The sequence below is a fragment of the Oncorhynchus nerka genome, linkage group LG13, assembly GCF_034236695.1.
Source record: "Oncorhynchus nerka isolate Pitt River linkage group LG13, Oner_Uvic_2.0, whole genome shotgun sequence".
NCBI classification, from domain to species: domain Eukaryota; kingdom Metazoa; phylum Chordata; class Actinopteri; order Salmoniformes; family Salmonidae; genus Oncorhynchus; species Oncorhynchus nerka.
In genome coordinates this window covers 20,362,022-20,376,303 of record NC_088408.1, presented here as the reverse complement: position 1 = coordinate 20,376,303, position 14,282 = coordinate 20,362,022, and the positions used below count along the sequence as shown (strand labels likewise).

The 14,282-nt window shown below is 44.6% G+C and overlaps 1 protein-coding gene across 2 annotated transcripts; it reads left to right on the top strand.

Annotated features, from left to right (window-relative positions):
• The first annotated feature begins 1,091 nt into the window (after nt 1-1,091).
• LOC115119249 (alpha-1,6-mannosyl-glycoprotein 2-beta-N-acetylglucosaminyltransferase-like) lies at nt 1,092-6,291 on the top strand. 2 transcript variants are annotated; one of them, XM_029648009.2, is made up of 3 exons: nt 1,092-1,282; nt 4,072-4,393; nt 4,762-6,291. In XM_029648009.2, the coding sequence occupies exons 2-3, from the start codon at nt 4,367-4,369 to the stop codon at nt 6,130-6,132; spliced, it is 1,398 nt and encodes a 465-aa protein (XP_029503869.1). In that variant the 5' UTR covers nt 1,092-1,282; nt 4,072-4,366; the 3' UTR covers nt 6,133-6,291. The 2 variants fall into 2 exon arrangements, with proteins under 2 accessions (XP_029503869.1, XP_029503867.1); XM_029648007.2 differs by having other exon boundaries at nt 4,072-4,423.
• The last annotated feature ends 7,991 nt before the right edge of the window (nt 6,292-14,282 follow it).

The following is a 14,282-nucleotide window of genomic DNA, read 5'->3' as shown; positions in this document are numbered from 1 at the left end:
CACAGCCTGGTACTCCACCGCCGCAGACCGTAATGCGCTAAAGAGGGTGGTATGCTCAACTGTAACACTGGCCTATAGCTTCTACCCCAAGACCATCAACTTGCTGAATAGCCACCAATAGTCAGGTACCTGCTCCCCCTGTCCCCAACCTGCCCCACCCCAAACTTCCTGGTTCAGTAGTTAGTTATCCGGTTTGAGCAATTTGATTAACTGATATAGTTAATTGTATTGTTTACAAATGACAAGAAAATCATATCAAAGTAAAGTGAATATTGCATTTGAAAGCAGATAATTAGATTGAATATGTATCCAAATTGAGTGATTTGGTGTTATCAACAATTGAATTGTGTGTTGAAAATTGAAAATGTGCTTAGAGTTTTGAAACATGAGCTATTTTGATGAACTGTATAGATTTTTGTGCTTAGAGTTGTGAAAATGTACAACTTACTTGTGAAAATTGCACCAAAGTGATTGAAAAAAAGGTAATTATACCAATAGTAGGTGAATCAATAGAAAAGTACATAATAAAATCAGCAAGGTTCAATTTGTTTCATACTGCAATTAGTATTTAATAAGAAAAACAAATACAACAGAACGTAAGGTGTACAACAACTACCAGCACAGAAGTGTTCCAGTAAAAATTCTTTGGATACTTTCCAACTTTGAAATGTAAAGTAATGCCAATTGGACCATCATTTATTTTTCATGGTTTCTTGAATATTTAACAATAATGGCCTGAAGTTAGGCTAGTAGTGATACTCGTTTTGCCTCTCTTTTGTATAGAATATAATCAAGAATAATGTAATATACTGACAATAATATCGAACTGGTTTAGATTATTATCATAGTGGCCTATATCATTTTTTTTGTAAGAAAACAGATCAGAAGAAGCCTTTGTTTATCTACAAACAAACTACTAATTCTAAATAAATAGTATACCGACTACATGTAAAATCTCCATATTGTTACATTGTTATAAGCTACAATTCAATAGTTCAGTTGAATGCAACATTGTAGCACACTAGCCTAATATATCAATTAATGTTTTATGTCTTGAGAGACCCTATGGAGTAATGCATTGTGGGAGTCAAAGCTAGGCAGTGGTTCCGTATTTGGTACTTCTTGCCAACGTAAGCTAGCTAGCTAGCTAGCTGGCTGGCTAATGTGTTATTTTGCCCCGAAATTGGGAGCAGGAGAGAAGGAATGGAGGAGAATGAATACCTCGATTCACCGCACTGTTAATTTCGGCAGAGAAAGCTGCACAGCACGACTAATATTTTAGGTAACTATACAAACGCATTTTCTTCGCACTGTGAGAGTGGTTGCGACAGTCTGTTTTGGCCAATGACTGAGGCGCGACTACGAAGTGCTTGCTTTTAAATATAATACGCTCGCTCCAGCTAACTTCTACGAGACAAATGTAGCTTGCTAGCTAGCTATTAGCTACCATAACATCACCCGGTACACAACGTTTAAGCGTCTAAATATAGCTAGCTAACTATTTGTGAATGATGTAACGTTACACCTACACGGCACGAATCTCGAGCGAAATGGGGTTGGTGGTTTGATGTCGGTGTCCACCGCTCCAGGCGCTAACAAGACGATTGATGGTGTAGGGAGGAGGAAGCTACCTTCACTTACATGAACTAGATTTGGCTAAAGAATCCCCATTTCCTTCTTGACCAACATGTGACATGGGAAGGAGTACATGTTATACCGAAATGTTTATTACATTACTGTTCAGAAACATAGAAAACGGTCTAGATTGAAATGATAGGCGGTGGCTAGCTTAGCTCTACATCTTGTTAACTGTGCGTGTATCGTGTCATGTAGTGAAAGTTAGCACAGGCGTATAATGTACACTGTTAAGGACATAAGGACACCGTAGGCTGATGTCTACAATCTATTTGAACATCATTGTTGTGTTTTAGGCAAGGGAGTCTGATCCAGTGCAAAGGTTATTTAGCTTTCCATTTTGTGGATGTCTTGATATGTGGTATTGATTGTGATAGTGCCTCTGGGCAGTAGACACAGATGAGCTAGTTCAAGCAAGAAACGCTGCAAAGACGAGAAGAGAACAGGGAACTAATCATAGACTGTTAAAGTGGAGCACAGGCTGGTATAGGAGGGCTGGTGTGTCTAAATGAAGAATCTAAATCGTGATGACTGGCTGCAGATACTTTATCTTCACAAAGTATTAGGCCTACATGATGATCATGTCTCTTACAGTTTGACATTTAGTCTACTGGTTATCGGGAACGTTATTGTCAATGTATGGGGCATTGGCAGTGGTGCATTTGTTACATGGGTTGTCACTTACAGTGCATTCAGAAAGTATTCAGACCCCTTCCCCTTTTCCACATTTTGTTACATTGCAGCCTTATTTTAAAATAAATTAAATAAAACATTTTCCTCATCAATCTACACACAATACCCTATAATGTCAAAGCAAAAACAGGTTTTTTGAAATATTAGCATATATATATATATATATGAAAAAAACAAACATAATTACCTTATTTACATAAGTATTTAGACCCTTTGCTATGATACTTGAAATTGAGCTCCGGTGCATCCGGTTTCCATTGATCAATCTTGAGATGTTTCTCCAACTTGATTGGAGTCCACCTGTGGTAAATTCGATTGATTGGGCATGATTTGGAAGGGCACAATCCTGTCTATACAAGGTCCCACAGTTGACAGTGCATGTCAGAGCAAAAACCAAGCCATGGGGTCAAATTAATTGTCCGTAGAGCACAGAGACAGGATTGTGTCGAGGCACAGATCTGGGGAAGGGTACCAAAAAATTCCTGCAGGATTGAAGGTCCCAAAGAACACCGTTGCCTCCATCATTCTTAAATGGAAGTTTGGAACAATCAAGACTCTTCCTAGAGCTGGCAGCCCGGCCAAACTCAACAATCGGGGGAGAAGGGCCTTGGTCAGGGAGGTGACCAAGAACGCGCTGGTCACTTTGAAAGGGCTGCGGAGTTCCTCTGTGGAGATGGGAGAGCCTTCCAGAAGGACAACCATCTCTGCAGCACTCCACCAATCAGACCTTTGTGGTACTGGCCAGACGGAAACCACTTCTCAGTAAAAGGCACATGACACCCTGCTTGGAGTTTGCCAAAAGGCACCTAAAGACTCTCAGACCATGAGAAACAAGATTCTCTTGTCTGATGAAACCAAGATTGAACTCTTTGGCCAGAATTCCAACTGTCACGTCTGGAGGAAACCTGGCACCATCCCTATGGTGGAACGTGGTGGCAGCGTCATGCTGTGAGGATGTTTTTTGCCGCTAGTCAGGATCGATGGAAAAATGGAACACGGCAATGTACAGAAAGATCCTTGATGAAAACGTGCTCCAGAGCGCTCTGACTGTGGTGAAGGTTCACCTTCCAACAGGACATTGACCCTAAGCACACAGCCTAGACAATGCAGTAGTGGCTTCGGGACAAGTCTCTGAATGTCCTTGAGTGGCCCAGCCAGAGCCTGGACTTGAACCCAATCGAACATCTCTGGAGAGACCTGAAAATAGTGGTGTGGTGACGCTCCCCATCCAACCTGACAGAGCTTGAGAGGATCTGCAGAGAAGAATGGGAGAAACTCCCCAAATACAGGTGTGCCCAAGCATGCAGCGTCATACCCAAGAAGACTCGAGGCTGTAATTTCTGCCTATGGTGCTTCAACAAAGTACTGAGTAAAGGGTCTGAATACTGTAAATGTGATAATTCCATTTGTACTTTTTTTTTATACATTTGCAGAAATGTCTAACCTGTTTTTGCTTTGTCATTATGGGGTGTTTACAGATTGAGGGAGGAAAAAACTATTTAATACATTTTAGAATAAGGCTGTAACGTAACAAAATGTGGAAAAATTCAAAGCACCGTATCCGCTCTTATTAAAAAATAAGTTATGTTTTATTTTACTGGAAAATTGTATATAGACCCCGATATCAGCCATTGTTTTATTATTTATGGTATGTAGGTGGGTTGCATTTAATAAATTAGCCATGTTTAGTAAAGACAATAAGAAATGGAAAAAATGTCTCTTATTTCTCATTTTGTTTTCCAGGTTCCATGCACAACTCTACACTGCAGCCTCTGAGACCAACATGCCTTATGGGAATCTCACATGGCATCACTTATATTCCACAAAGACGCATGTCTACATTCTGAAAATGTGTGCTAGCAACAAGTGTTAGCAACCAACAGAATTTTAAACTGTTTTCTATCAAGACTCCCTGCCTGCCTCCCTTCCTGCCTGCCTCCTCCAAGCACAGCAGTGCCATTAGAAATTGCAAACCTGCCTTTTTTCAGTTTCTCTACAATCAACTCCTCTCCCTTCCCAAGGGGGGTGACTGCCTGTCATGAGATTCCGAGTCTACAAGAGGAAGGTACAATACACGACGAGTCCCAAGTCATGTGTATGTGCTGCATGTTTCTGTACTGGGCATGTTTTAAATGGCACAAACAAATCAAATGTATTTGAGAACAGTCATATACAATAAAATGTCATATATTGTGACATATTTAGTTCAGTTGAAGAAGCCGGACCCACTGGATCAATTGAATGATTGAATAACCTATTAACTCCTGTAAACTCATATGAACTCTGTTACATAATCTTACTGTATCGTATCTGTATTTCAAAAAAGATAATATCAATTACAATGCCAATGACAACATTAGTAAAATTACTGCAATAGCAGGCAGGATTGAGTCCAAAACTGGGCACATGATATGATTTGTATTTTATCTCCAGGTGGTGATACTGACGCTGGTGGTGGTGGTGTGTGGCCTAGCCTTCTGGACCAGTGGGAAGCAGAAGAGGAGCAGTGGGGTGGTGGTCCTGAAAGAGGCTGAGGGGGCTAGGAGAAGCAGCAGTAGCCAGGTGCAGCCACAGCCGCAGGCCACACCTGCAGTCAGCCGGATACCTAACCTACCACCCATCGCACCTGTCAACGAGACACACCCGAAGAACCAGCCTGAAAAGCACCTGGAGGAAGAGGAGGTGGTAAAACCAGAGGTGGACAACACCACCCAGGTCTACCGTGGCATTGTGTTCCAGCTCAACTTTGACCAGACAGTGAGACATGAGGAGCAGTTCAGGGCAGCGAGGAAGAAGGACGATCTGGTGGTGGTGGTCCAGGTGCACAACAGACCTGACTACCTGAGGCTGCTGGTGGAGAGTCTCAGAAAGGCCAGGGGCGTGGAGAGCATCCTGCTCATCTTCAGCCACGACTTCTGGTCCCCCGAGATCAACCAGGTGGTGGCCTCAGTGGACTTCTGCCAGGTTCTCCAGATCTTCTTTCCCTTCAGCATCCAACTGTACCCCCAGGAGTTCCCGGGCCACGACCCCAGGGACTGCCCCAGAGACATTTCCAAGATAGACGCCTTAAAGCTGGGCTGCATCAACGCAGAGTACCCCGACTCGTTTGGCCACTACCGCGAGGCCAAGTTCTCCCAGACCAAGCACCACTGGTGGTGGAAGCTGCACTTTGTGTGGGACAGGGTCCGGGCCCTGAAGGACCACCGGGGTCTGGTGCTTCTCATCGAGGAGGACCACTTCCTCTCCCCTGACTTCCTCCACTTCCTCAAGCTGATGTCGATCCTGAAGAGGGAGAATTGCCCTGACTGTGACATCCTATCTCTGGGGAGCTACGGCCACATCAGCTACCCCAGTAAAGCCAACAAGGTGGAGGTGAAAGCCTGGAAGTCCACCGAGCACAACATGGGCATGGCTCTGAGCAGGGAGACCTACCAGAAACTCATTCAATGCACCGACGCCTTCTGCACCTATGACGACTACAACTGGGACTGGTCCCTGCAGCACCTGACCGTAACCTGCCTGCCCTCCTACTGGAAGGTCATGGTGAGCGAGGCACCCCGCGTCTTCCATGCCGGGGACTGCGGGATGCACCACAAGAAGTCTGTGTGCATGCCGTCCAGCCAAAAGACCAAGATAGATACCATTCTACAGAGCAGCAGCAATCAGCTGTTCCCCAAGAACCTGCTGATTACTAAGAGACTTCCGGCTAACGGGGCAGGGGGGGTGGCGCCCCACGTGAAGAACGGCGGTTGGGGGGACATTAGGGACCATGAACTCTGCAAGAGCTACCCTCGATTACAGTGACCTTATTATAATTGTTAGGCCTATATCGTTACTATTCTCTTTTTTGCATCCTCTGAATTTAAGAAAAAGAAAGCCTTTTGAAAATAATCTTCATGGAATATTTCTTCATATTGCCTGTTTTATCTGACTCTTCCAAATAAACGGTTTGTTGGGTTTGGGCTTCTTTGTCACATGTCTCTTTATATATCCAAGACAATGATTTTTATTTATATATAAATAGATAGTTGAAGTCGGAAGTACTTTTAGGTTGAAGTCATTAAAACTCGTTTTTCAACTACTCCACAAATGTCTTGTTAACAAACTATAGTTTTGGCAAGTCGGTTAGGACATCTACTTTGTGCATGACAAGTAATTTTTCCAACAATTGTTTACAGACAGATTATTTCACTTAATTCACTGTATCATAATTCCAGTGAGTCAGAAGTTTACATGCACTAAATTGACTGTGCCTTTGAACAGCTTGGAAAATTCCAGAAAATGATATCATGGCTTTAGAAGCTTCTGATAGGCTAATTGACATAATTTGAGTCAACTGGAGGTGTACCTGTGGATGTATTTCAAGGCCTTACCTTCAAACTCAGTGCTTCTTTGCTTGACATCATGGGAAAATAAAATCAGATGCTGTAGGAAATAGGTACAAAAGTATTTATATCCACAGTTAAATGAGTCCTATATCTACATAACCTGAAAGGCCGGAAGAAGCGACTGCTCCAAAACCGCCATAAAAAGCCAGACTACGATTTGCAACTGCACGTGGGGACAAAGATTGTACTTTTGGGAGAAATGTCCTCTTGTCTGATGAAACAAAAATAGAACTGTTTGGCCATAATGACCATCGTTATGTTTGGAGGAAAAGGGGGAGGCTTGCAAGCTGAAGAACAATACCCCAACTGTGAAGTATGGGGGTGGCAGCATCATGGTCTGGGGATGCTTTGCTGCTGGAGGGACTGGTGCACTTCACAAAATAGATGGCATCATGAGATAGGAAAATTATGTGGATACAGACATTGAAACAACATCTCAGGACATCAGTCAGGAAGTTGAAGGTTGGTCGCAAATGGGTCTTCCAAATGGACAATGACCCCAAGCATACTTCCAAAGTTGTGGCAAAATGGCTTAAGGACAACAAAGTAAAGGAATTGGAGTGGCCATCACAAAGCCCTGACCTCAATCCCATAGAAAATTTGTGGGCAGAACTGAAAAAGAATGTGCAAGCAAGGAGCTTTGCACAATCTTGGCATTCTCTCAACCAGCTTCACCTGGAATGATTTTCCAACAGTCTTGAAGGAGTTCCCACATATGCTGAGCCCTTGTTGGCTGCTTTTCCTTCACTCTGCGGTCCAACTCATCCCAAACCATCTCAATTGGGTTGAGGTCGAGTGATTGTGGAGGCCAGGTCTACATCACTCTTCATCTTGGTCAAATAGCCCTTACACAGCCTGGAGGTGTGTTGGGTCATTGTCCTGTTGAAAAACAAATGATAGTGTAAACCAGATGGGATGGTGTATCGCTGCAGAATGATGTGGTAGCCATGCTGGTTAAGTGTGCATTGATTTTTTTTTTAAATCACAGAGCACCATCATACCTCCTCCTCCATAGAACCACACATGCGGAGATCATCCGTTCACCTGCTCTGCGTCTCACTAAGACACGGTGGTTGAAACCCAAAATCTCAAAATCCATCAGACCAAAGGACAGATTTCCACCGGTCTAATGTCCATTGCTTTTGTTTCTTGGCCCAAGCAAGTCTCTTCTTCTTGTTGGTGTCTTTTAGTAGTGGTTTCTTTGCAGCAATTTGACCATGAAGGCCTGATGCACGCAGTCTCCTCTGAACAGTTGATGTTGAGATGTGTCTGTTACTTGAACTCTGTGAAGCATTTATTTGGACGGCAATTTCTGAAGTTGGTAACTAATGAACTCATTCTCTGCAGCAGAGGTAACTTCCTTTCCTGTGGTTGTCCTCATGAGAGCCAATTTCATCATAGCGCTTGATGGTTTTTGCGACTGCACTTGAGGAAACTTTCAAAGTTCTTGATATTTTCCGTATTGACTGACCTTCATGTCTTAAAGTAATGATGGACTGTCGTATCACTGTTGCTTATTTGATCTGTTCTTGCCATAATATGAACATGTTCCTTTACCAAATAGTGTGATCTTCTGTATACCCCCCTAACCTGTCACAACACAACTGATTGGCTCAAACACATTAAAAAGGAAAGAAATTCCACAAATGAACTTTTAACAAGGCACACCTGTTAATTGAAATGCATTCCAGGTGACTATCTCATGAACCCGGTTGAGAGAATGCCAAGAGTGTGCCAAGCTGTCATCAAGGGTGGCTACTTGGAAGAATCACAAATTTAAAATATGTTTTGATTTGTTTTACAGGTTTTTGGTTACTACATGATTCCATATGGGTTATTTCATAGTTTTGATGTCTTCACTATTATTCTACATGCAGTGTAGAAAATATAAAAAAATAAAGACATTCCTTGAATGATTAGGTGTGTCCAATCTTTTGACTGGTACTATACATATTATCAAAGTAATTATTTAAATTCATGGTTTAATATCTGGAGGAATCCCAGACAACATTGAGATGAATTATAAATTCCTGGTGTTGGTGCTGTAGCAGAAACATTTACATTTGAAGTGCTTAGGATGCAGCTCTCTATTGACAGTTTCCTCTAGCTAGCTTGGTGGCTTCTCTGAGGCGGCATTGATTTCCATTCCCTTACCCCCGCCTAAAGCAATTGTTTAAAGCTTGCCTGATCACTGTATATAAGATCTATCTGGGATGACTGCAGAGTGAAGGCCGACTCCGTTTCTCATCTCCATAAGTGTAAATCCACCACAGTTGTGGTGAAAAGTTTTGAGAATGACACAAATATTAATTTTCACAAAGTCTGCTGCCTCAGTTTGTATGATGGCCATTTGCATATACTCCAGAATGTTATGAAGAGTGATCAGATTAATTGCAATTAATTGCAAAGTCCCTCTTTGCCATGCAAATGAACTGAATCCCCCCAAAAACATTTTCACTGCGTTTCAACCCTGCCACAAAAGGACCAGCTGACATCATGTCAGTGATTCTCTCGTTAACACAGGTGTGAGTGTTGACGAGGACAAGGCTGGAGATCACTCTGTCATGCTGATTGAGTTCGAATAACAGACTGGAAGCTTCAAATGGAGGGTGGTGCTTGGAAACATTGTTCTTCCTCGTTCAATCATGGTTACCTGCATGGAAACACGTGCAGTCATCATTGCTTCACACAAAAAGGGCTTCACATGCAAGGATATTGCTGCCAGTAAAATTGCACCTAAATCAACCATTTATCGGATCATCAAGAACTTCAAGGAGAGCGGTTCAATTGTTGTGAAGAAGGCTTCAGGGTACCCAAGAAAGTCCAGCAAGCGCCAGGACCGTCTCCTAAAGTTGATTCAGCTGGGGATCGGGGCACCAGCAGTACAGAGCTTGCTCAGGAATGGCAGCAGGCAGGTGTGAGTGCATTTGCACGCACAGTGAGGCGAAGACTTTTGGAGGATGGCCTGGTGTCAAGAAGGGCAGCAAAGAAGCCACTTCTCTCCAGGAAAAACATCAGGGACAGACTTATATTCTGCAAAAGGTACAGGGATTGGACTGCTGAGGACTGGGGTAAAGTATTTTTCTCGGATGAATCCCCTTTCAGATTGTTTGGGACATCCTGAAAAAAAGCTTATCTGAAGAAGACAAGGTGAGCGCTACCATCAGTCCTGTGTCATGCCAACAGTAAAGCATCCTGAGACCATTCATGTGTGGGGTTGCTTCTCAGCCAAGGGAGTGGGCTCACTCACAATTTTGCCTAAGAACACAGCCATGAAAAAAGAATGGCACCAACACATCCTCTGAGAGCAACTCCCAACCATCCAGGAACAGTTTGGTGACGAACAATGCCTTTTCCAGCATGATGGAGCACATTGCCATAAGGCAAAAGTGATAACTAAGTGGCTCGGGGACAAAACATCAATATTTTGGGTCCATGGCCAGGAAACTCCCCAGACCTTAATCCCATTGACAACTTGTGGTCAATCCTCAAGAGGCGGGTGGACAAACAAAACCCCACAAATTCTGACAAACTCCAAGCATTGATTATGCAAGAATGGGCTGCCATCAGTCAGGATCCTTTGACTCTCTATGTCCCCTATCCTCCAGGCCGGCTCGGTCCTCCCCTCCCGCTCCGTGGCTCGACGACTCATTGCGAGCTCACAGAACAGGGCTCCGGGCAGCCGAGCGGAAATGGAGGAAAACTCGCCTCCCTGCGGACCTGGCATCCTTTCACTCCCTCCTCTCTACATTTTCCTCCTCTGTCTCTGCTGCTAAAGCCACTTTCTACCACTCTAAATTCCAAGCATCTGCCTCTAACCCCAGGAAGCTCTTTGCCACCTTCTCCTCCCTCTTGAATCCTCCTCCCCCTCCCCCCCCCTCCTCCCTCTCTGCAGATGACTTCGTCAACCATTTTGAAAAGAAGGTCGACGACATCCGATCCTCGTTTGCTAAGTCAAACGACACCACTGGTTCTGCTCACACTGCCCTACCCTGTGCTCTGACCTCTTTCTCCCCTCTCTCTCCAGATGACATCTCGCGTCTTGTGACGGCCGGCCGCCCAACAACCTGCCCGCTTGACCCTATCCCCTCCTCTCTTCTCCAGACCATCTCCGGTGACCTTCTCCCTTACCTCACCTCGCTCATCAACTCATCCCTGACCGCTGGCTACGTCCCTCCCGTCTTCAAGAGAGCGAGAGTTGCACCCCTTCTGAAAAAACCTACACTCGATCCCTCCGATGTCAACAACTACAGACCAGTATCCCTTCTTTCTTTTCTCTCCAAAACTCTTGAACGTGCCGTCCTTGGCCAGCTCTCCCGCTATCTCTCTCAGAATGACCTTCTTGATCCAAATCAGTCAGGTTTCAAGACTAGTCATTCAACTGAGACTGCTCTTCTCTGTATCACGGAGGCGCTCCGCACTGCTAAAGCTAACTCTCTCTCCTCTGCTCTCATCCTTCTAGACCTATCGGCTGCCTTCGATACTGTGAACCATCAGATCCTCCTCTCCACCCTCTCCGAGTTGGGCATCTCCGGCGCGGCCCACGCTTGGATTGCGTCCTACCTGACAGGTCGCTCCTACCAGGTGGCGTGGCGAGAATTCGTCTCCTCACCACGTGCTCTCACCACTGGTGTCCCCCAGGGCTCTGTTCTAGGCCCTCTCCTATTCTCGCTATACACCAAGTCACTTGGCTCTGTCATAACCTCACATGGTCTCTCCTATCATTGCTATGCAGACGACACACAATTAATCTTCTCCTTTCCCCCTTCTGACGACCAGGTGGCGAATCGCATCTCTGCATGTCTGGCAGACATATCAGTGTGGATGACGGATCATCACCTCAAGCTGAACCTCGGCAAGACGGAGCTGCTCTTCCTCCCGGGGAAGGACTGCCCGTTCCATGATCTCGCCATCACGGTTGACAACTCCATTGTGTCCTCGTCCCAGAGCGCTAAGAACCTTGGCGTGATCCTGGACAACACCCTGTCGTTCTCAAATAACATCAAGGCGGTGGCCCGTTCCTGTAGGTTCATGCTCTACAACATCCGCAGAGTACGACCCTGCCTCACACAGGAAGCGGCGCAGGTCCTAATCCAGGCACTTGTCATCTCCCGTCTGGATTACTGCAACTCGCTGTTGGCTGGGCTCCCTGCCTGTGCCATTAAACCCCTACAACTCATCCAGAACGCCGCAGCCCGTCTGGTGTTCAACCTTCCCAAGTTCTCTCACGTCACCCCGCTCCTCCGCTCTCTCCACTGGCTTCCAGTTGAAGCTCGCATCCGCTACAAGACCATGGTGCTTGCCTACGGAGCTGTGAGGGGAACGGCACCTCAGTACCTCCAGGCTCTGATCAGGCCCTACACCCAAACAAGGGCACTGCGTTCATCCAGCTCTGGCCTGCTCGCCTCCCTACCACTGAGGAAGTACAGTTCCCGCTCAGCCCAGTCAAAACTGTTCGCTGCTCTGGCCCCCCAATGGTGGAACAAACTCCCTCACGACGCCAGGACAGCGGAGTCAATCACCACCTTCCGGAGACACCTGAAACCCCACCTCTTTAAGGAATACCTAGGATAGGATAAAGTAATCCTTCTCACCCCCCCTCCCTCCCCTTAAAAGACCTAGATGCACTATTGTAAAGTGGCTGTTCCACTGGATGTCATAAGGTGAAAGCACCAATTTGTAAGTCGCTCTGGATAAGAGCGTCTGCTAAATGACTTAAATGTAAATGTAAAATGTGGCCCAGAAGTTAATTGACAGCATGCCAGGGCGGATTGCAGAGGTCTTGAAAAAGAAGAGTCAGCAATGCAAATATTGACTCTTTGCATCAACTTCATGTAATTATCAATAAAAGCCTTTCGCTCTCTCTTTCGCTCTTTCGCGCTCTCTCTTTCGCTCTCTCTTTTTTGCTCTCTTCTCTCTCTTTTTCGCTCTCTTCTCTCTCTTTTTTGCTCTCTTCTCTCTCTCTTTTTCGCTCTCTTCTCTCTCTTTTTCGCTCTCTTCTCTCTCTCTTTTTCGCTCTCTTCTTCTCTCTCTTTTTCGCTCTCTTCTCTTTTGCTCTCTCTTTCGCTCTCTTTTTTGCTCTCTCTCTCTTTGGCTCTCTCTTCTCTTTCGCTCTCTCTTTCTCTTTCGCTCTCTCTCTTTTTTCGCTCTCTCTTCTCTCTCTTTTTCGCTCTCTCTTTTTCGCTCTCTCTCTCTTTGGCTCTCTCTCTTTCGCTCTCTCTTTGGCTCTCTCTCTCTCTTTCGCTCTCTCTCTCTCTTTCGCTCTCTTTTTTGCTCTCTCTCTTTTTTGCTCTCTCTCGCTCTTTTTTTCACTCTCTCCTCTCTCTCTTTCGTCTCTCTCTCTCTCCTTTTCGCAACTGAAGACCAAAAGTTTATTCTGTGGACATGAAATTGTTGACGTATGCATAATAAAATAACCTTTATTTGATAAATCATGCAACTGTCTTTAGCGCCTATCCTTATTAGGGGTTTTTGAGAAGTCTTGTTTTGACTGGAATATACTGTATGGGTATTTGTATTCAGAATGTTCACAATTAAGTCAAGACAAATGTTTATAATTCAGTAGCCCATAAGCTATATAAAATTGTATAGATGTTTTTTATTTATTTCACATTTCGAAATATGTGCAGTAACTTCATCTGCTGTCCAAGTGAAAATGAAAAAGGATCTATTGGGTGAATTTGGAAAGAGTGCGACACCATATAAACTGGGACAGCTTAATCCTGACGCGTTTATATTTGGTCTGACAAGAGAAAACTGTTGTTACTAAACCCTTGCAGAGAAACCACATGATCAAAATTACATGACTTAATTGGTGTGACATCATAGAGGGTGGCAGAGCAAGCTTTAAACATGAAGCTCACCCCTCGAAGCACAAGGTTTGATGTTAAAGTTATAAAACTGTCATAAATAATGCACTGTGCCAAATTGTGATGTACACTGAACAAAAATATAAATGGAAAATGTAAAGTGTTGGACCCAAAAATATCCCAGAAATGTTCCATATGCACAAAAAGCTTATTTCTCTCAAATGTTGTGCATAAATTTGTTGACATTCCTGTTAGTGAGCATCTCTCATTTGCCAAGATAATCCATCCACCTGACAGGTGTGGAATATAAAGAAGCTGATCAAACTGCATGATCATTGCACAGGTGCACCTTATGCTGGGGACAATAAAAGGCCACTCTAAAATGTGCAGTTTTGTGACACAACACAATGCCACAGATGACTGAATTTTTGAGGGAGTGTGCAGTTGTCAATCTGACTGCAGGAATGTCCACCAGAGCTGTTACCTGATAATTGAATGTTAATTTTTCTAACATAAACTGCCTCCAACTTTGTTTAGAGAATTTGGTGGTACGTCCAACCGGCCTCACCAAGTGTAATCACACCAGCCCAGGACCTCCATATCCGGCTTCTACACCTGCAGGATCGTCTGAGACCAGCCACCCGGACAGCTGATGAAACTGTGGGTTTGCACAACTGAAGAATTTCTGCACAAACTGTCACAAACTGTCTCAGGGAAGCTCATCTGCGTGCTCGTTGTCCTCACCAGCAAATGCTCC